The sequence below is a fragment of the Pelodiscus sinensis genome, chromosome 1 (assembly GCF_052426305.1).
Source record: "Pelodiscus sinensis isolate ZL-2025 chromosome 1, ASM5242630v1, whole genome shotgun sequence".
NCBI lineage: Eukaryota > Metazoa > Chordata > Testudines > Trionychidae > Pelodiscus > Pelodiscus sinensis.
In genome coordinates, this window is record NC_143052.1 from 123,502,603 (window position 1) to 123,524,772 (window position 22,170).

At 42.4% G+C, this 22,170-nt stretch overlaps 1 protein-coding gene across 3 annotated transcripts in view; it reads right to left on the minus strand.

Moving 5' to 3' along the window:
• Nucleotides 1-22,170, minus strand: part of SULT4A1 (sulfotransferase family 4A member 1) — a 41,738-nt gene that overhangs the window by 6,962 nt on the left and 12,606 nt on the right. For 2 of the 3 annotated variants that reach the window (XR_016347168.1, XM_075899579.2), the window contains exons 2-6: nt 8,538-8,668; nt 6,930-7,010; nt 6,706-6,832; nt 3,512-3,606; nt 2,409-2,547 (exon numbers count right to left, since the gene is read on the minus strand). Coding sequence is in view for 2 of the 3 variants with exons in the window: in XM_075899579.2 (XP_075755694.1) it covers nt 2,409-2,547; nt 3,512-3,606; nt 6,706-6,832; nt 6,930-7,010; nt 8,538-8,668 (573 nt within the window). In the remaining variant the exon portion in view is untranslated. The remainder of the gene's footprint in view (nt 1-2,408; nt 2,548-3,511; nt 3,607-6,705; nt 6,833-6,929; nt 7,011-8,537; nt 8,669-22,170) is intronic. The other variant, XM_006127724.5, reaches the window with a different exon arrangement.

The following is a 22,170-nucleotide window of genomic DNA, read 5'->3' on the forward strand; positions in this document are numbered from 1 at the left end:
AAGCGAAAGGGAAGCCACAGGCCAGATCAAAATGCTTGGCAGACTGGATTTAGCCTGCGGACCCATCTTGCTCACCTGTGGTCTAGGAGGTAGGCAAGAATTATTATACCTCTTTTGAGATAGGAGAACGAGGGCACAGAAAGGCTCAAGGTCACCGAGTAAGTCAAGACCAGGGAATACTGAGTCTCTTCAGTATATAGACTATCCATTCCATTCCAGCTTTGCAAAGTAACAGATTTTTTTGATGAAAATAAGGAGCTGCCTTATAAAGACTGATCACATGCTAATGTCATGACAAAAAAGGCAAAATGGGTTGACCCAGATAATTGTAGATCAGTTATCCTGATGTCAGTCCTGAGCAAAATTATGCTGACACAGGATTCAAACAATACAGAAACAAAGAGGGGAATTAATGCCACACAGCATGGTTTTATAAAAACAGATCCTATCAAAATAGCCTGTTTTCATTCTATGATGAAACTGCATGTGTGGTTGATAAAGGTAACTATGTAGATACAATACACTTATTCTAAGTCAAATGCCTTACAAAAGTGTGACAACATTCTGTTTTAAAAAAATAGCACTACACAATATCCCTAGAGTGTACAATAAATGGACTAAGAACAGGCTAACAGACAGATCTGAAAAAATGCTTTGTCTACACAGCAAAGTTATTCTGAAATAACTTTCCTAGCATCTACACAAGCCAACTACTATTTCAAAATTAATTCAAAATAGCGGAGCGCTTATTTCGAAATTGGTAAACCTCATTCCACGAGGAATAGCGCCAATTTCAAAATTGCTATTTCTAAATAAGTGCTGTGTAGACGCTTATTTCAAAATAGGGGGCCTCCAACCCTTCCCAGGGTGCCCTGCTGGCCTTCTGATCTGATGCCCTGCCGGAACCAGATCATGATTTAAGTTCCGGCTGGCCTTAAATGCGATTCAGCATCCAATCAGTGTGGACATTTTGTGTGCAGACGCGTTATTTCAAAATTAGATATTTCGAAATAACACTGTAGTGTAGACATACCCAGGGAGATTCTACAAGGACCATACTATGCCCAATCCTGTTCAGTAAGTTTATCGATGATTAGGAAGTAAAAATAAAATCAATGCTTACAAAAACTGTGGATGATATAAAGACTTGACAGAGTGGTAAATAATGATGAGGACAGACAGTCATAAGACTAATCTGAATCACTTGGTGAACTGGGCCCATGCAAACAAAATGCAAAAATCACACATCCGGGAATAAGGAATGCAGGCTGTACCTATAGGATGGAAGATAGTACCTAGGAAGCAGCGACTCTGAAAAGTATTTAGGGATCATAATGGTTAAATAACATGAATTCCCAGTATGATGCTATGGCAAAAAGGGCTAACACTATTCTTGTAAGTAGAAATTGGGAAGTGGAAATTAGGAGTAAGAAGGTGAGACAAGTACTGGGATACTATGTACAGTTTTGGTGTTTATGTTTTTAAAAGATTCTGAAAAGGGTAAAGAAAAGCCACAGATATGATGTGAGGGCTGGAGAGAAAAACATACAGTCTGAGACTTACAGAACTCATTCTGTTTAGCTTATCAAAAAGAAGATTGAAAGGTAAATTGATTACTGCATATAAGTACTATCACAGAAAGAAAGTACTGACTACTAAAGAGCTATTTAACCTGGCAGATAAAGGCATAACAAGAACTAGTGACTGAAAGTTAAAGCCAGACAAATTCAAATTAGAAATAACGCGCACGTGTTTAACAACGAGGGGGATTAACCATTGGAACAAGCTTCCGAGGTTCTCAGCTTTTCTTGTCTTCTAATCAAGGTGCAATGCCATTCTGTAAGAGATACTTTAGTCAAACCCAAGTTACTGCAGCAGTAACTGGGTGAAATTCTATGGCCTGTGTTATACAAGAGTTCAGACTAAATGGTCCAAAGTCACTTCTTGCCTTAAAATGTATGCAATGGGTCACTCTGCAGCTGTGCAGTGTACCACTCCCACTTACAGCCAGGTTGTGGTGGTGATGTTTATTGTTTTTCAGTTGAATGCCTCTGTTAGGGCCAAATTTATCACTCTCATAAGCAGATACAGAACATTTAAAGTTAATGGTGCTGCACCCACTTACACCAATGCTGAAGTTGGCCTATTCCTTTAAAATATTTGTAAATATGAAATGTTCATCCTGTATGTTTTTATTTTCTTTTAAGCCACCTTCACTCCTTTTTTGTCCCAATACCAAACAGTCAAAGTTCCTATGATACAAATGATAATTTTTCCTGTGTTACTTCAAAAACATTTTAGATTTAACTTAAGACAGTAAATTGCAAACACAGCCTGGACGTGATCAATCCATCACTTATCCTTTTGTGACACCCCCCTTATGAAGTTACTGTGTTTATGGAACATACCTCTGCCGACAGGAAGGGCTTCTGCATTACAGCACTGATCAATGAGTTGGTGGCAATGTTCTACCATGGATTCCAGCTGTGCTTTGTCATAAGAAACTCCCAAGAATCTCACCAGCTGCTCAACCATTGTTGCAAGGTCCTGCAAGAAAATGTTTAAAAACAAATACAAGTTAATAGATTAATATTAAATATAGAATAGTAATAGAGATGTAGCTGTGCTAGTTTGGTCTTGCTGAAACAAAAGACAGGACTATGCAGCACTTCAAAGACTAACAAGATAGTTTATTAGGTGATGAGCTTTCGTGGGCCAGACCCACTTCCTCAGATCAAATTGTGGAAGAAAATTGGCATGACCATATATACTAAAGGGATACAATAAAAAAAGTGAACACATAAACTTGACAATATATGTGTTCACAATTTTACATGTGTTCACTTTTTTTTATTGTATCCCTTTGGTATATATGGTCATGCCAATTTTCTTCCACAATTTGATCTGAGGAAGTTGGTCTAGCCCACGAAAGCTCATCACCTAATAAACCATCTTGTTAGTCTTTGAAGTGCTGCATAGTCCTGTCTTTTGTTTCAATTTTAAATATAGAAATGCTAAATAGATGTTGAAGCAGTTAAGGTTGCAACCACAAACTGCTCCCTGACTTGCTTGTGCCCTTCCTGAATGTGAAAGTTGAACCCCCAAACTCAGATGTTGGCAAATCAGCAAATGCCAAGGGCAGAAACACAGATGCCTAGGAAACCTTAGGTGCGTGTGAGTTTTGTGGATCATAATGGAGCCAAAACTGAGATTTCAGTGCCTAAACCTATGATTTAAGTATCTACATCTGGTGTTTAAGCACCTAAGTATCATGGATCTGGCCTTAAATCCTTATTAAAGCTCTTAAATTACCTGATGTTCATAAAGTGGTGAGCTACTTCACAGTTTACATGGAAGTTGGTAAATGTTGTGGGTGACCAATGCTTTGAAACATTAGGCCACACATTTAGGAATTTAAGTATGGACTTAGGAGCCTGACTTTAGACTCCTAATTTGATTAACTGAGTCTCAATCTCAAGCAAGGGAACATTTTTTATAATATCTAGTTTACCTTGTGCATATCTTCATACTTGAGGAAAAGAACATTGGAGTCCATATGATGTTCCCAGAATTCCTGCACATGATCAAACCATGAACCATATCCCACTGCAGAGACAGAGAACTTTATAACTGACAAAGAATATGATTGAGGAAAATAAATACATTTGGATGGCTAAATCACTTCATATTTCCAAGGGAATTTGTGTGCATGTGTTTCTGCACAGTATCGATTCCTAAAAAGAAACACCATTGAAACAGAGTATACTCTCCACCGGTATTGGTGAGATCTTAACACATTCACAGAGAGCTGATTTGTTCTACAGGCATGTTATTATGGCTATGCACTCAATGCACACGGCTACTGTGTTGCATGACAAGAAGTCTTTGAGTTCAATAATATAGATACATTGCTCATGAGTTGAAAGGGAGCCAGCAGACAAAATGCGCATGCGGCTTCTAAATCACTAGGCATATTACTGAATGGGAAGGAGAGGATATTCCTGCAGTTTACATCCTTTTCACTTGGTTACACTCAGCAGAATGTGGATATAGCTTGGAGGGAGAGGAATGGTAGATGATCTAAGAAATCATTAGCTACATTTGATAAAAGATTCCCTCTCCCTGCATTCTTATATGTAATGCAATTTCTAGGGAAGATCACCATATTTTTTCTTACTTAAGAATGTATTGAGAAAAAAGCCCTATACATCCAAGTTTTGTTCTGGAAACAATAGTTAAAATCAAAAATGTAAAGCCAAAAAATTCCCCCATCCACATACACACACACCCACAGCCCCCAAATCTAAATTTACTGTGTTGTTTCTGTGGCTTTTAAATTGTCTAGGAGTACTTCTGCTCATCCAAAGGAATATCAGTTTTTAGGGCCAGAGCTTCATCTCAGTTATACTGGTGTAAATCCACAATACATCCACTGACTTCAAGTTACACCAATATAAGATCAGACACTGGTCCCTACTATCTGGGAAAAAAAGTCCTTTGTTGCTAATATTACCAAAAGAAAATATATTAGGGTAAATAATCCAGGCAAATGTATCTTCTGAACTTTTATTAATTTGTTATCAGTTTGTCTCTTATGCTAATTTCTAATGAGTAATTCACATCATCAAGATGTAGGGTCTGTGCAAAATCGGGGAACATTTTTCTACATTTTACACCAAACTTCTTGTCATCTGCAATTTTCTTTACAAATTGTATTTTCCCATGAAATTCAGCAAATCAGCTGTACAAAATAAGAAAACACTCCACTTCTGAACTTTGCATTTTGAAGCCACCATATATTTGGAAAGGACCCATTTTAATTTGATAAAAGACTTTTTTACTTCACAAAAAGGCCTGTTTTCATATAAAAATTCAGGGAACATAGTTATTTTTTCAGCAAAACAGAACCATTTTTAATGTATTTAGTGGTATATTAAAAAAAACCTGGCATTTTGAACACTATTATTATTATTATTATTATTATTATTCCACATACTTCTAAATAAGCATTTACATGAGGGTTACAAATTGGTTAAGCAAAATGTGTCATACAGAACAGTTTGGCTGCTCCTAACCCAAAACATTAGCTTATGTGAGGAAAGCCCTTCAGATCTTCAGAGCACAATGCCACAGAATGAAGCTGCTCTCTGACTTCATCCCCATACCTAGAAACTAAAAGAGCCATCATGAAGAGAATGCGTGAGGAGGGGTTGCCACAGGGCTAGGAGGTAAGAGGGATGGAGGGAGAATGTCATGTGGGCTCAGGCCTATTCATTCTGCAATACTTTGGCCAAAGCATCAGATTTTCTGCTCCTTTCATTCCCCCTCAGGTAAACAAACAGCAGACATGACATGGTTCTTAGTTAAAAGTATTGCACTGCAAAAAGCCCCATTAGCACAGTTATAGGAACACAGACAGTGATGTCATATTTTACTGACTCTGATACTGGGATTTTGGGATAAATCACATGCCTGTGTCATGACTCCTGAACTGGTGTAGGAAGGTATCTATTACACATAACACCTGCCTATACGAGGGGAGAGATGCACTTTTGTGGAATGCTCTCCTTATGCTTCTTGCCCCTACATCTACATTGAAACCCCTTCACGAGGCCCCAACACTCAGGGTGAGAGTACGGCAAGTTGGAGATAAATGGCATGGACACAGGGTGATTTTCCCCCATACTGCAAACCCACAGAAGAAAACAACAGTTTATGAAGCCTGTTATTAACCTCCACTGACTCATTCTTCCTTCCTATGGAAGCATTCATGAATCTTACAGGGAGACGGCATGCAATGACTACTCAAAGTTGATCTCCAATGAAAGCTTGCTGCCTGGGATCCGCCAGTTGCTACACAGCGATTTGATTAACAGCCAATGAGTGGTTTTACCTGAAGATGCTGCATGATGCATCCCTGCTGCATTACTAACCTGCCCGTCAGCAGCACTGAGTTTTAACCTACCCTGGGCTAGGTTGCATTTAAAGTACTAGTTGCCTACAGCTACATATTTGTGAGTGTGAAACAGTTAAGTCATAGCTGGAGCTAAAAATACACAATTGACAACTGCCTATAGAAACTGCCATCATGGAACAGATCAATAGTCCATCTTGTCTAGTATCTTCTTTCCCATAGTGGCCAGAACAATATATTTCAGAGAAAAGCATAAAACACCCTAAAATACCCTTAATTTTACAATACTTAATGCCCTTGATTTTAAAATACTGGATCCCTTCTGCTTCACTATGACAAAAACTTTCACTCTTCACTTGGGTCCAGAGCAAATCCAAGCAATGAAATCCATGAAGCAACTGAAACATCACCAAAAATAAAATCATGTACCCCCGCAAGCCGACAGACTCGCTGGGGCCCAGGGCAAAGGAGGGGGCTGGGGCAGCCAGCTTTTAGCGCCAGTCCGATTGTTCCCCTACCCCACGCTGTCCAGAGTGCACTGCCTGGGGCTCTGGAGTGTGCCATAAAGTTATCTGACAGCAATGTAAAGGGCCCAGGGCTCCACAATAGCACTGGCAGCAGCTAGAAGCTCTGGGCCCCTTCAAATCACTGGGACTGAGAGCAGTTGCCTCCTTTTCCCGTCTACCCCCAGCAGTGGGCTTGCATATACCAGTACTATATTAATAAATGGAATGCAGAGGTAAAAACAAATGGATAACAGATTGCATCATACACCAAGAAAAGTTCCTTACACTTGTCATTCATAAACCTTCGACAAAATTCTTGAAATGTTCCTCTGTAGCTCATGGTTCTTAAGGAGCGGTGAAACTGGTAATAGGATACTACCAGGTCTTTGGGGTTGCGAGCCATGTATATTACCTGTGAAAATGCAAACAGCACATCTTAATAAAAGTGTATTTCCTTCACTTCGCAAGCTATCCAAGCACTAGCTAATCAAACACTAATTCATTTTTACCTTAGAATCGCCATTATGGAGGTCTGAAGGCAAAAATCGATAGGGTAAGTGGCTTTTTATGAGGCGAGGAGATGTGAGCTCCTAAAAAAATTGAAGAAGAAAACATTTCTCAGTGCATATAAATTGGCTGGCATTTTCCCTAAATTGTCAAACTTAAGGTATCCTTACTGCACTGCTTTACATTCACAAACTCATTGCTCAATCAAATGAGGATTCTGGACTAAGAATTTAATCACTGGTTCGCATTTGTTTCCAAAGATCACAAGAGAACAGGGTTTTCCAGCAATTGGTCATTTGCAACCCTCTTGCATTTCTTTTGCCATGGGTTGTTCAAGATGAGGAGAGGGATTTTCAAAAATACTCTGGAACCACCTAATTCTGCTTCTATTTAAGCTAATATCAATAGGTACAGAATTAGCTGGATGTGGAGCACTTTTGCAAATCCTACTCTAAATGTCTTTACCAACTTTAACTTAAGTAACTTCTCTCCCTCCCTGGTATCTATCCCTCTCGTGTGTTTAGAGAGAACAACCCTATCTCCCCTCAGCCTTCCTTTGGTTGGGCTAAACTACCCAAGTTTTTTGATTCCCATCTCACATAGTAGGCTTTCCATTCTTCTGATCATTCTAGTAGCCCTTGTCTGGACCTGTTCCAGTTTGAATTCATCTTTCATAGACATGGGAGACCAGAATTGCACATAGCGTTCCAGATGAGATCTTACCAATGCCTTGTATAATGGCAATAACAGATCCATATCTCTACTGGAAGTACTTCGCCAGAGGCTTCCCAGAATTGCATTAGTCTTTTTCTCGTCACATCACCTTGCAGACTCACAGATCAACCTCTGATCAACTTTCTTCTGTACTGTTGCTTCTAGACTGATAAGTCTCCAGCTTATAGCAAAAATCCTGTTGTTGTCCCTAAGTGCACCTTGCACTTTGCATTATTAAATATCATCCTGTTTTTATTACTCTAGTTTACAGGGTTGTCCAGATATTCATATATGATATTCTGGTCCTCATCCACAATGGCAATACTTCCCAACTTTGTATTTTCTGCAGATTTTATTCGCACACTCCAACTTTTTGTGCAAAAGTCATTAAATAAGATTATCCCCAAGACTGATCTCTGAAGATATTCCACTAGTAGGTGAAAGTCACTAATCCTCATGACCACTTTTCGACAGTGCAGATGGCATCTTATGCAGAATATTTTATACTCCCCAAATCACCTTAGAAACATCCATGTTTTATATTTCACCTCCTGGCAGAAACTTCTATGCAGATCCAGCCAGGAAAGGCGAAGCTAATGAACAATCCAGAGCTACCTGATTTGAATCACCTCTACTTAGCTAAGCAAAAGAAAGAAGGGTGGCTTTTATATTCAGAGCACTTCCATCAAAGTGTTTAGATCTCAGAGTAACATATGCAAAACCAAAACAAAATAGAATAAATTATAATATTTTTAAAATAATAAACCAATAACATTCTGAATCATGAAAACAAACTGAGCAGGTTGAGTAACAAAAAGGACAAAAATGGTATGGAAGGGAATAGTAATACATAAAGCAAATGAATGCTGAAAGGCTTTCAGTGAGATCAACTGTACCTTGATGATGTCCAGACCAGGCTGAGGATACTCTAGGACGGGAAGTTGTTCATCTATATTCATTAATCCAATCTCATCTGGGTCAGCTCCTTGACTCACCAGATATACCACTTCCTGTAGCAAGCCTGTGCCTCCAAATATAAACCAAGTATCAGAAAAGTGTATTGCAGTCCTTATTTTAAAAGAAACATCTGAAAGTAAACACCTACACATTCAAATAGCAACTAAGTCTTTGAAAGTATTCTGAAAGCGAATGTCTAGAGCGTCTGTAAGAGTTAGAGATAACATAAGAACATAAGAACGGCTGTACTGGGTCAGACCATAGGTCCATCTAGCCCAGTATCCTGTCTACCGACAGTGACCAGCACCAGGTGCCCCAGAGAGTGTGGACCAAGACAATGATCAAGCGATTTGTCTCCTGCCATCCCTCTCCAGCCTCTGAAACAGATATTGTTACTATCCCTCAAGCTGCTTTTTATATATAAGATCTCCTCTATAAAATGTCCAAGTTATTTCCTTGAGTAATTTAAATTTAAATATAAATAGAATTCCTAACACCTTAAATTTGAGAATCTCACAGTATTTTACCCATTTTGTGAAAATTCACAACATAAAAGTGAGATTGGTAAATATTATCATACCCATTGTAGAGATGAAGAGCTAAGGTGCACAGAAATTATCCAGGGTCACAACACATCCGTAGCAGTAATGGGAATAGAACTCAGGAGAACTGACACCCTACCCAGTTCTAAACATTAGGTAACATTATTGCTTGATATGCACCCTGAGGTCATACTGAGAGCAATTTTGTTGTTTTAATTTGAGAATGTGTCAATAAACTAATTAACTACACAGGAACAACCTGTTCCCAGCCACAAAGGTTTCTTGCTGTGGTGATCACCTTATTCAATTAACTTGAGTTACAGCAGGACCAAAATCACTAGTCTAGACAAGAGTTGAAAGCACTGGTCCTTCCTCTTTCAAATCTAACCTCAGAGTGTCTCATCTGTAATGGTGTCTGAAAATTGCAAAACTGGATGCCCTTAAACCTTATCTTCTGGTGTTTTATCAAACAGAACAGAACCTGTCATTTTCAATGTAGCAGGAAAATTATTTAATTTTCAGTGAGGATTTTTTAATCCCAAATTTGGTGAAAAAAAAAATCTCAAACCAACAGTGCTGTACTTTAAGAGAATGTTTAGTACATACAGGAATTCAGGTGGCATGAAACCACAGCCTGGGACACACATATCTGGGAGCTGCTTTCCAGAACGAGTCCAGTAAACGTTAAGACTTATGATGAGACCCATTTAACCTATTTTCTTGCCAAGTAGGGATAAAATCGGTATTAGACACGGGAGAGGGGGGTATTCCGGGCTGACCTGGACACAGGAGAGGGGGGGTATTCTGGGCTGACACAAGAGAGGGGTATTCCGGGCTGACCTGGACACGGGAGAGGGGGGGTATTCTGGGCTGACACGAGAGGGGGGTATTCCGGGCTGACCTGGACACGGGAGAGGGGGGGTATTCTGGGCTGACACGAGAGGGGGGTATTCCGGGCTGACCTGCACCCCGGCCCACCACAGCTGGGCTGTAGCACTTCCCCCCCACACACATACACACACCTGACCTCTTTAATTGGTTAACAGGATGACCAGAGCAGCCCTTGATGTGGCAGTGGAGCAGCCCCCTGTGCCCGGCAGGCGGGGAGCTGCTCCAGCCCCCACTGGTTAACCAGAACTGGGAAGCATTACCTGTTAAGGGCAATGCTTGCCAGTTAACCTTTCACATTCCTACTGTCAGCTGAGTTCAGGGTAATTAGAGTAACTCACAAGAAGCTCCTTTTATATTATGAACACCCATGTCAGAGACCAGTCTCATCCCTTCGAACTCTTCAATCCATTCTCCACTCTAAAGCAGAACAGGTAGCTTTAGTTATTAAAATTACCATATATGTGGCACTTCAGTATTAGTCCTTCTTACTCCACCAGCACTACACTTCTCCTTAAACATTTACATCAAGAGACAGCCTGATCAGCCACCTCAGTCCGTAAGAAGAAAATGCATACCGGTTCGGGGACAAACATTAACACTAGAGCCATAGTGTGCAACCAGTTCTGAAGCAATAGCCACAATAGTGGCTACTGCTATAGTGAACTAGCCACATTCAACTGGCCAAAGAGCCACATGTGGGGTTGGTGACAGGGACAGATAGAAGCTTAAAGTCTGCAATATGCTACCTGTTAACCTTGTGGTTAACCAATCAGGTAACTCAAGGAAAATACCTCCCATTAGGTACCATCTGGTGCTGCTGTTGTATAGCCACAAGGAGAAACAGCCACTGGAAATGGCTCGTCCGACATGTTGCTATGGGAGAAGAGGACCAACAAGCCACTCAGCCATCATAGCACTCGAGTTCTATATAGATCTTGTGCCATCCACTAGTGTAGGAAGTTATGTTTCCTGCCTGTTTCTTGATGGGATGTGTCTGCAAACTACTACACTCTACTATGGAACAATGAAAAGGGAAATCTGATTTTTTTTAAAGTCAGTGTTTTCTGCCCCCCCCCCCCCCATGCATTATATGGGCTTTCCATCCCCCTCTAAGTAGAAAAAAATATGCACTTAGCAACTCACAGGCCCTCAGATTGTCTACTTGGATTCTGCAAGAAATGTAGGAGAAGTAGTTAGCTGCTTAGAAAGATTGTTCTAGATACCACAGGAGGGTAGTGATCGTGTGCACTGCAGACGCATAACAGTGCGTAAGATAAAAATGAGAAAGTGAATCAAAGGTCTTTTTCATAGAAGATCAGTTGACAGTACTATTTATCTTCATACCACTCTTCACACACCAAGGCTATGTCTACACTGGTGGGTTCTTGTGCAAGAACCCGCAGAGTGTCCACACTGCTCGCCCGCTCTTGCTCAAGAAGATTTACAGTACAGTGTCGGATGACAGGGCTTCTTGCGCAAGAGCTACACTTGTTAGAAAAGAGCGTAAGCCCTTTTGTGCAAGAGCTCTTGTGCAAGAGGGCAGTATGGATGCTTGGCAGGGGTTTCTTGCGCAAGAAAGTCCTATGGCTAAAATGGCCATCAGAGCTTTCTTGCGCAGGAGAGCGTCCACACTGCCATAGATGCTCCTGTGCAAAAGCACATGGCAGTGTGGATGTGTTCTTGTGCAAGAGTTCTTGCGCAAGAACCCGCCAGTGTAGACATAGCCCAACTGTCTTTATTGCATACTTGACCCAGTCTCACAAATGAAAAAAATTCAGATAAAGAGGTTGAGTAGTTTGTCGCCAGCCAACCATAAAACTCAGATGTTTCTAGCCCCCAGGTTTACATTAAGAATGCTAAACCATGCTTCTTCCAGTCTTTAACATTTTGCTGTTTTTCATTTTACTTTTCCAGATGGTGGGCCCCAGTCTCACTCATATTCTCTGGGCTTTCGCCTTCCTCTCCTTCAGCTCTCATCCAGCAATCCCTTTCCTCTTCACACCCAAACACTCTCAGGGTATGTCTACACTACCCCGCTAGTTCGAACTATTGGGGGTAATGTAGTCATCTGCACTTGCAAATGAAGCCCGGGATTTGAATTTCCCGGGCTTCATTTGCATGTAGCCGGCCGGCGCCATTTTTAAATGCCAGCTAGTTCGGACTCCGTGCCGCGCGGCTACACGCGGCACGGACCAGCTAGTTTGGATTAGGCTTCCTGAGGCGTACAGCTAGTTCGGATTAGGAAGCCTAATCCGAACTAGCTAGTCCGTGCCGCGTGTAGCCGCGCAGCACGGAGTCCGAACTAGCCAGCATTTAAAAATGGCGCCGGCCGGCTTCATGCAAATGAAGCCCAGGAAATTCAAATCCCGGGCTTCATTTGCAAGTGCGGATGACTACATTACCCCCAATAGTTCGAACTAGAGGGGTAGTGTAGACATACCCTCAGGTACTACTCCTGGGGGAATTCCGCACTGAAATATTAAAAATTCTATGCACGATTTTTTTCAAATTCTGCATCCACATGTGGTATTTGTAAGAATAACACAATATAATCACATCAGTTTCAATTATTTTTGGTAGTTTTATTTTAAAATATCTGTCAGCAAGTATGTCCGTAACAGCACAAACAAAAAAATTAAGGAAACATTTTTTGAGAAATAGATTCCTTACTAGGCATATTAATCCAACACTCTAAGTAATAATTAATTTAAACTACCATACAGAACCATATTGCCTGCATCCATCAGAAGCAGCACAAAGGCTTGAGGAAGATGTGGTACTGGAGAAGCTGAGGGAGAGGAAAGCAACTGCTGGGAAGGAGCCTGGGTGTGAGCTTGAAAGGATTGTTGGATATGAGTGGAAAAATATGAAACGGGGGTGGGTTTTTTTTTTTTTTGAGGGGGTTCAGAGTGCGAGGAGGGATTCTTAGGGAGCTTTCCACATGAAGACCATAGTTGACTCCTAGCCGCTCCCATTCAATCAGGCTCATCTGCCCCTCTCCCCGTGTGTCTTTGCACCCCTATCCACATGTCCCTCCACTCCCACTTAGACACCAATTCCCATATGAGAGTGCTGCACCCCCTTTCTGTCCCCATATGGCCGTGCACCTCCCTTGCCACTTGATCTTGTGCCTCAACTCCCACTCAGCCTCAGTCTGTCCTCCCCCACTAGTCCTTATAAGCCCGTCTCACCCCTGCAACAACCCAAAGCTGTCTGTTTCCCCATATCTTCTGAGCCCTGACCTGGCTCAACAGGCACTATGAAGAAAGCAGGCTCTTTTTTCTCCCCTAGCTGGCTGGGAGTTGCTGCTCTGTTCTATCGCCACAATGGGATGTTCATGGAATGAGATTGTTTCTCATTAAACAGAAAGGAAGGGACGTGATAGCAGGGTCAGTTATACTGATAAATGGTCACAGAGGAGCAGCAAGTGCCTCAGGCCCAGGGAGCAGCTGCCGGCCATCCCATCCCCTGTCCTGAATCCCCCAATCTCTCCCCGGAGCCTCCCCACACCTCCTAACCCCCTGCCCTGACGTCTGCACACAAACTCCCGCACTGTGTTCCCCACCATCTGTCCTGAGCAGCTCCTCATCCCCCAGCCTCCTGCTGTGAGCTCCTCACCCCCTCAACTCTGACTCCTCCACCCCAATCCTCCCAGCCTTCTGCACTGAAGCCCCCCCATATCGCTATGCCCTGACTCCTGCACTCTTCACACGCTCAGCCTCCTGCCCTCAAGGGGCTCAAGCAACTCCAGGTAAGTCTTCTAGTATTTATATAAAACCAAAAACTTCCTTACATATTTAGAATTTATTGTATTCACAAAACAAAGTCAATAGCATATTTTTAAATATTTTAGTATAGAATTTATGGTTTAATCTGCTGTGTGTACAGATGTAAGAGGAAAACCAGGTCAAGTAGAGGAAGTTCGAGTAATAATCTGCTAAAATTCCAGAAATAGTGAAGGCTGGGATTTCCACAGGAGACTAAGGGAATTAGGTGCATAGCTCTGACTGAATCTCAATTTCCTGTAACAATCCTAATCTACAGGAAAACTTGGCCAGATCTTTTGGTAAAGCAGGATCAGTTCCTAGACTATGAGCAAGGAATACCCCATGAGATTTTTTTTTTTTTTTTTAAAAGGATAAGGCAGAGGGCTGGGAGAGGGAAACAATTGCAAAGATGATACAAATCTCACCTTTGCACTGTGTAGTTCTGGGCCCCTGATACATGGAGGGTCAATTCCCAGCCATAACTTAGGGCAACTGCAGTATTACTCATATCCTTCCCTTGGTGCAATGAAAGAAAGGGGCCATTAGGAAAGCAAATGTGTACACACCACAAAGGTTTCCTTAGGTGCAACTGGATGGACCATTTGTATCTGCTGGGTTATAAAACATCTTTTCCCACTAGCACTGTGAGTTTCACTCATGGTTTTGTACACAGAGTCAATACTCAGTGACAGAGAATCTCTTAGCCTTTAGGAATGAGACACTATGTGTACTGGATATTAGTACCCACTTCAGCCATCCTTCCCCCATCCAGCAGCTGACTGAAAACCAACATTACATCCTGGAGGAAGACTGTCAGCTGCAAGATCATATGCTCCAATGGACTTGCACTACATCTATATTTTATTCAACACCAATTACATCAAAGCCAATAGTCAGCCAGTATCTGGGATACTGCAGCACACTGGTCTTTAAATAGTCCCCACTGACCTGCTCTCTTTAGTTCCAACTTATATTCCAAGGGAAATGTGCAGCTATTGAACTGTGGCTTTCTAGGCAGCTCATACAAATTCTAGCAGAACCTATATTCTCCTCCTGAGTACCAGCACAGATAGGGTGCATCCATACCAGTGTTTCTCAACTTTTTTTTTTAAATAAAGTACCCCTTTAAAAAATAATAAATAAATAGCCCCAGTACCTACAGTTTTCAGACACGCAAACATTTTTTCTACCATTGCAACACATTTGTTTAAACAACCTAATCATAGCCGGGAGGGCGATGAAATTTCTGGGAGTAAAAAGTACAAAAATAATAAAGTGCTGTAAAACTTAAAACAAAAATTCAGTTTTCCCCAAATTTCAGTTGTGTTGATGTATCACACAAACTTCTCGAGTACCCCTGAGGGTACTCGTACCACTGGTTGAGAAACACTGGTCTACACTGCAGGGCTTTACTTGAAATAAGCTACACAAATTGAGCTACGTCAATTGCGTAGATTACTTCAAAATTGGGAGCCTCTACACACCATTTATTTCGAAACAGAGCACTCTACCTCCCACTTCCCTTACTCCTCATACAATAAGGGTTACAGGAGTCAGAGTAAGAAGTCCTCCAGCTTCACAGTATTTTCATGCAATTTCGAAATAACTGCCTGCTGCGTAGACACGGACTAAGTTATTTCGAAATAGTATTGCAGTGTAGATATACCCTAAGAGGTAGAAAATAAGCCACAATCACAGCCATTTTAAAGTTTGGCAGTGGGGATGTACTCTCCCTTCTGGCTGTTGCGCATGGGTCAGGGTGGGTTTCTGAATCCATGCTCTAGCCCAAGCTTGCACATCACCATTGTTTTTTTGTAACCCTGCAACAAGCCAGCAGACCAGCAACTAGGGATCTACAAGAAACCCTAGCCATGGCTTCCCAAGGCAATCCTCCCTTAATCATGATCCTTTCCAAACCAGCACCCCAGAAACAGCAACACAACTAGCTTACAGCCATGCTGCCATTGCTAACTGGGCGCACACTGTGATCCACTCCAGAGGGAGTCACAGAATGCTGATGTTAATTATGTTTCAAGAATGCTTCATGCGATTTCATTTTTTTTAGAGACAGAATTTAATCTGTGTGGCTACATCTACACTGCAGGCTTCTTGTGCAAGAAGCCTTTTGCTCAAGAGTTTTTACGCAAAGACGTATTGCGCAAGAGCATGTCCACACCTTAAAGCACATCGCAAAAGCGATGTGCTTTTGTGCAAAAGAGCGTCCACACTGCATGGACGCTCTTGCGCAAGAAAGCTCTGATGGCCATTCACAGAACGGCCATCAGAGCACCTGTGCTTTTTCCCATAGGGGTTTCTTGCGCAAGAAACCCCTCTGCAGTGTCCACACTTGCCTTTTTGCGCAATAGCTTTAGCGCAAAAAGGAGTTATTCCTTGTAAAAGGAGGTTTACCTACACCGGCAAAAGTGCTCTGTTCTGCTGTTTAACAATTGATTTACTTGCACAAAAGCGCATTTGAGGTGTGAATGCTCCATGCGTTTTTGCGCAAAAACAGCTGGTTGTGCACAAAAAGCTTGCAGTGTAGATGTAGCCTGTAAGATAGTGAAAATATATTTGAGAGCAGCTGTACCATGGCTCCTCCCACTGTTCTCTAGCCAGTCTCTCTTTTTCCAATATGGCCATCGAGCTGCATACATTTTTGTGTAAGGGAAAAACAGCAGCTGTAAAGAGAGAAACATCCTTTATCTTCTTTCCTCCCCAGAGAGCTAACTGTAGCATTTTCCATAACTTTGTTTCCCTCCAAATCACATGAGGGACAAAGCAGTCCTGAAACTCTTGATATGTTCCTTTCTTAACATTTCCCAAAATGGGGGTTATGGAAAAATACAATAAAGCTAGGCATATTTTTTCAAGGGATTCATAATGTTAACATTAGCAGTTACCCAGTACAGCCTGTTTGTCTTGTCTCTATTGATCCAGTAATGCTTGGTCAGATTTCAGCTAATACAATGCAATGGTAACATTAAAACTCAGATTTTTTATAGCTTCAATAAATGTAAGTGCTTATTAAAATGAGAGATTCTAAAGCTATTATAAACTAACAGCAAATGCTGTAAACAATTTATCTGCACAGTTCTATTAATTGCTTGCAAGCAGATTTTCCTTTCCTCCCAAATGTTCAAGCAATGGGAGTTTGCCTGAAAGAACAAAGGTAACACTGCATAAGGGCTTGTGAATCCTGTGTGTTAAATAGTTTGGCCTAACAATAAATTAAAGCTGTAGTGGATGCAATATTTCCCTATTTCTTCGGGAGTGCTGCACACTCATTGTCTGAAAACCAGATACATTTACAGTGACATAACTTGGACACTAAAAAATTAATCACTTTAAAATTCAAGACAAAGAGTCTTGAACAGGAAGGTTGTGAAAGAGCCGAAAACTGAAACTACATCTTCCTTTAGCCAAGGCTAGTATCTTAACTATCAGACCAACTTTAACAAATATGATAAATGCTTAATTTCAGATACAAGGTGGGTGAGATAATATCTTTTTATTGAATGAACATCTATGGTGAGAGTGACAAGATTTTGAGCTTCCACAGAGTTCTTCTTTGGGCCAGGTGTCACCATGTATCATAGCTAAGGTAACTATGCTAAATAGGGAAGTTAACAGATGTTGTGAAAGACAATTCAAGGTGAAATGAGGAATTAACACCTCTTCAGTTGTTGGACAAAGGAGAGTGAATGGGTTATAGAATGATGTAATGAGTCATAAATCCAGTGTCTTGATTTTTAGTGTCCAGCAAAGTTATGAATTGAAGCTCCCAGGCTCATCTTTTGAACATGTTGTGCAGGTTTCTTTTGAGGCGGAGAACAGAGTGGTTGGATATGGAGTGATCATTCTGTGAAAAGTGTTCATCCACAGGTGGTAGGGTGGTTTTGTTTGTTATGGTTCATCTGTGTGAGCTAGTTAGAGACCATATTAATGGTTTCATTTCACCCACACACATTACTGGGGCATTTATTGCACTGGATGAGGTTCCACATGTCATGACAGATGTGTATAAAACCTATGGATCTTGACAGGTGCATTGTAGTGGGTATTATCATTGTAGCAGTGGAGATATATAGGTCTGCAGAAGTTGCATCTCTCACTGCAGACAAGTCTGGTGCCACTTTGAATTGCAGTGTCTTGGTCTGTGTGGAGCTTGTTTCTGATGAGCTTGACAAGGTTGAAGGATTGTTTAAAAGTCAAAAGTGGTGGTGTGAGATTTCTCTCAGGGTATGGGCCGCACTGAGTATGGGTTGTAACTGCTTAATGATGCACCACATAGGTTCCAGTGTGAGGTGGCAGATGACAACTAAGGGTGCACAGTCAGTTAATTTTTGGTGGTTTTTTTGCTCCTCAAGCAGGTTGTCTCAAGGTATTTCAGTGTCCTTTTCATGATACAATCTAATTTACAATCTGATTTACTGGTGAAGGGCCCCTTGTTTGGTTAAGGTAGTGTTGAATGACCAATTTAAATGGTGTTTTCAGTTATTTCACTTTTATTTTAAAAAGAAAGCCAGTGAGCCAGATTCTGCTTTCCAGTACAGATATTCCACCTGTAGGAGTGGGCAGGGAAGGCTCCTGAGAAATGTGCTAGGTTGCTGGCCTAGACTCTCACTGGTAAGTCTGCCGGGCAGAGCCTGCCTCTAACACCCCAGCCCTCTGCCCCCCCGACTCCTACCCCCTATTCCACTTAAGCCAAGCCCTCTATCCCCCTCCTGAGCCTATACTCCCTCCCAGATCTTGCACCCCAATTTTCTTCCCCAGATCACAATCCCCTCCTGCCCTAGGTCACAATCCAAACACTTGCACCCCATCTCATGCCTCAGCTCACAACTGCCTCCTTCACCCAAATTCAGTGGCTCCTGACCCAAAAAAGGTTCCCCACTCCTGCCATAAATAAAGTCAATGTTGAAACCTTTTGTGTTGGACATAATACTTTACTTTATTTAAAAATGAAGCCTGGCCAACAAGCCCCCAATTGGGGCCCAGCCCCCATCTGGCCTGCACCTTTCCCCCACCAACCCTGAGCCCATCTGTAACGGGGTCCACCCTTCATGCGAGTGCCCCTTGATGGCTGAAGGGAGGTTTAGGCTACTATGTCTACACTCGCGGCTTCTTGCGGCAGAAATATTCAAATGAGGCTACGCTTGGAATATCGCGGAGTCTCATTTGCATACCTAATGAGCCGCCATTTTAGCAGAAGAGGCACTTGCGCCAGAAGGAGCTGTCTACACTGCCCTTTCTTGCACAAGAAAAACCCTCTTGTGCAATGCCGTTATTCCTGAAAATAATCAGCATAACGGCATTGCGCAAGAGGGGTTTTCTTGCACAAGAAGGGGCAGTGTAGACAGCTCCTTCTGGCGCAAGTGCCTCTTCTGCTAAAATGGTGGCTCATTAGGTATGCAAATGAGGCTCCGCGATATTCCACGCTTAGCCTCATTTGCATATTTCTGCCACAAGAAGCCGCGAGTGTAGACATAGCCTTAGAGTCTCTACTCACCTGTCTGCGGGTGAGGCAGCATCAACCAAATGGCTGGAGATCAGGCCTTTTCTTTACATCTCCCCAGGTGCGGCTTGCAGGGGTATTGTGGGAGACCCAAGCCCGCCCACTCTTCTGGGTCTCGGGCCAGGGACCCTATAAGTAGCAGTTACCCACTGAGTTTCAAAGTACTTAGTTGCTGTCACATCCCTGGACCACTTCCCTGGGACGCTGTCCCACCCAGCCCTTTCTGTAGGTCATGGGTTCCCAAACTGGGGGGGCATGAGGCGATCCAGCCTCCTCCCCTCCCCCCCAATCAAGTTTTGCTGCCCTGTTCAGTTCCTTTTTTGCTAAACAAGTTTTGCTGCTATTTGGGGGGGGGGGGAGCGTAAGGGTTTTTCAAAAATCAAAAAGGGGGGTGTGATGCAAAAAAGTTTGGGAACCACTGCTCTAGGCCCTTGTGGTTGAGTTCCTCTTGTCTGGGGTTCTGCAGGGTTGTCTTTGGCTTCTTGGCTAGCGCTCGGCTGCAGGACCTGGCTCTGACCAGGTATGATGCCCAGCTCCCACTCGGACCTGTCCAGAGTGCTACTGTTCCCCAGTCAGTCCTGAGGTCTACCTAGGTCGAGCTCCAGGAAAGAACTACAGGCAGTCCCCGGGTTACATGGATCCGACTTACATCGGATCCCTACTTACAAATGGGGTGAGGCAACCCAGCACTAGCTGCTTCCCCCCAGCAGACCAGGGAGATGCGAAGCTAGCGCCCCCTCCCCCCCCCAGCAGACCAGGGAGACGTGGAGCGGCTTTTCTCAGCAGACACCTCAGCTTGAGAATAAAGGACTGAGGGAAGTGAGGTGTGGGAGAATAAAACTGAGTTCTGGAGAAATGTTTAGCTAGAGTTTCCCCTACAATATGTACCAGTTCCGACTTACATACAAATTCAACTTAAGAACAAACCTACAGTCCCTATCTTGTATGTAACCCGGGGACTGTCTGTAACAGGCTCTGGCCTAGAAGCTCCTTTTATATCAGCCTGCTGCAGTCTGATTGGCTGTTCTACTCAGAGGACCTCTCTACTGCTCCTGTTGCTGGCCAGGGTGCTGAAAGGCCTCCAGCAGGGATGTCAGGATTTGTCCACCCATCACACCATCATACACCTGAACCCCCAGCCCTGAGGCCTTCACTCCCACAACCCCAGACTCCTGCATAACACTCCTGCACCACCCACACACCCAAACCCACTGCCCTGAGCCCCTCATACTCTCCAACCCAGACTCCTGCACCCCCACATCTCCAACTTCCTACCGTAAGATTGACAGAAGACAGTCTGAATGCGTGCATGAAGCTGGATTTGATCAGTTATGATGTAAACTTCAAAGAAATGAATGAAAAGATGCAGCAGCAGAAGTCCTATTGAGTAAAGTCTGTGAGAACAATGGTTCATTTATGCTATTAATCATTATATCAATTATCAATAATAAGTTGTATGTTTTCAGTCATGCAAACGGGAATTCTGATACAGCTTTTTGTTGACCACTTGTTCTGAATTTTAATGTAGTTTGGCTCTTTGGTTTGAAAAGGCTGCCGACCCCTGCCCTATGCTAAAGTGCATCTCAGGTAAGAGCTTGGCTGAAAAGGCTTTCCCAGTTTCATACAGCAATGGAGAAGTAGTGATAAATACCACTTGGAGGAATAGAGGAAGCTCAGCAAAGAGTACCCATCCACACCTGAGTTTTGTGCACACTAGAAAAACTAACAGCCAGAACTCCTGTTCTCATGATTTTAAACTCTGCAAATTGGGGGGCATTATTCTCTCATTTATTTCCTGATTATCTGTCCTCAGCCTTGGTGCAGGTTAAAGCAACAGCTGGTCTAACGCGCAGGGAAAAGCTGAAGCACTGAGTGTTTCAGCCACACTTTTTGCTTGGCCTTTCCCAGCCTCAGCACACTCTCTGTACGAGGCATTGTGGCAGAGGAAGTCAAGCAAAAACCCATTAAATTATGCTTTAAAATTATGAGATTTATAAAAACAATACATTTGGGTTTCATTTCATTTGCTTTCTGAATTATAAGTCTCATGGGGATCATATTTTCAAGCTTTTCACCACAACCCCGAGGGACAGAAAAACAACTTTTGGTAAATGAGAGAGGAGATTCTCACATAATTCCCTGAGTACCGCAGCTTTGTGAATAAATGCCATCTATTACAAGACTTGTGATAAAACTGTGAGAGTTGGCAACACTGCATAAAAGCCCCAATTGTGGTCTTTGCCATTGACAGGAAATTCCTCTACTGGGAAGATGTGGGTGATTTTCACTTCTTTTTTGCTGCTGAACCAGAGAAGGAGAGAGAATATACCCCTGGGACTACACTCTTTAGTACTGTACAGCAATTAGATACCAGATTAATAGTATTTTAGAAATTAGATGAAGGGAAGTAAATATTACAGATTAAATAGTTGACCTGGTCAGTGTGACCCAGGTAAAAATCACTGCTAAACCAGGACAGAAGATAATTTTCTAGACTAGTTTCTCAGTCAAGATTAATCAGTCTAGAAAATAGTTGTCTAATACAGTTTTTATACCATTTTGCCTGGTCCATCTGAACAGGAAATCCATATTAACGTGTGTTTGAAGAAATCATTTTTATCCTTACACGGGTAAAAGTCCAGCAAAAATGGAACCAAAGATGCAGTCAAATAATAAGGAAATTAGGAAATTTGAAGAGCATTGTGATTATGGTATATACTCGTTCATAAGCTGAATTTTTTTGGAAAAAAATTCCACTGTGAAGATGGGGATCGGCTTATGAACAGGTTCTTCCTGAGCCATGGGAAGCAACACAGGCTGAAGGACATACTGGCTGCCAGTGAGGCTCTGTGCCAGC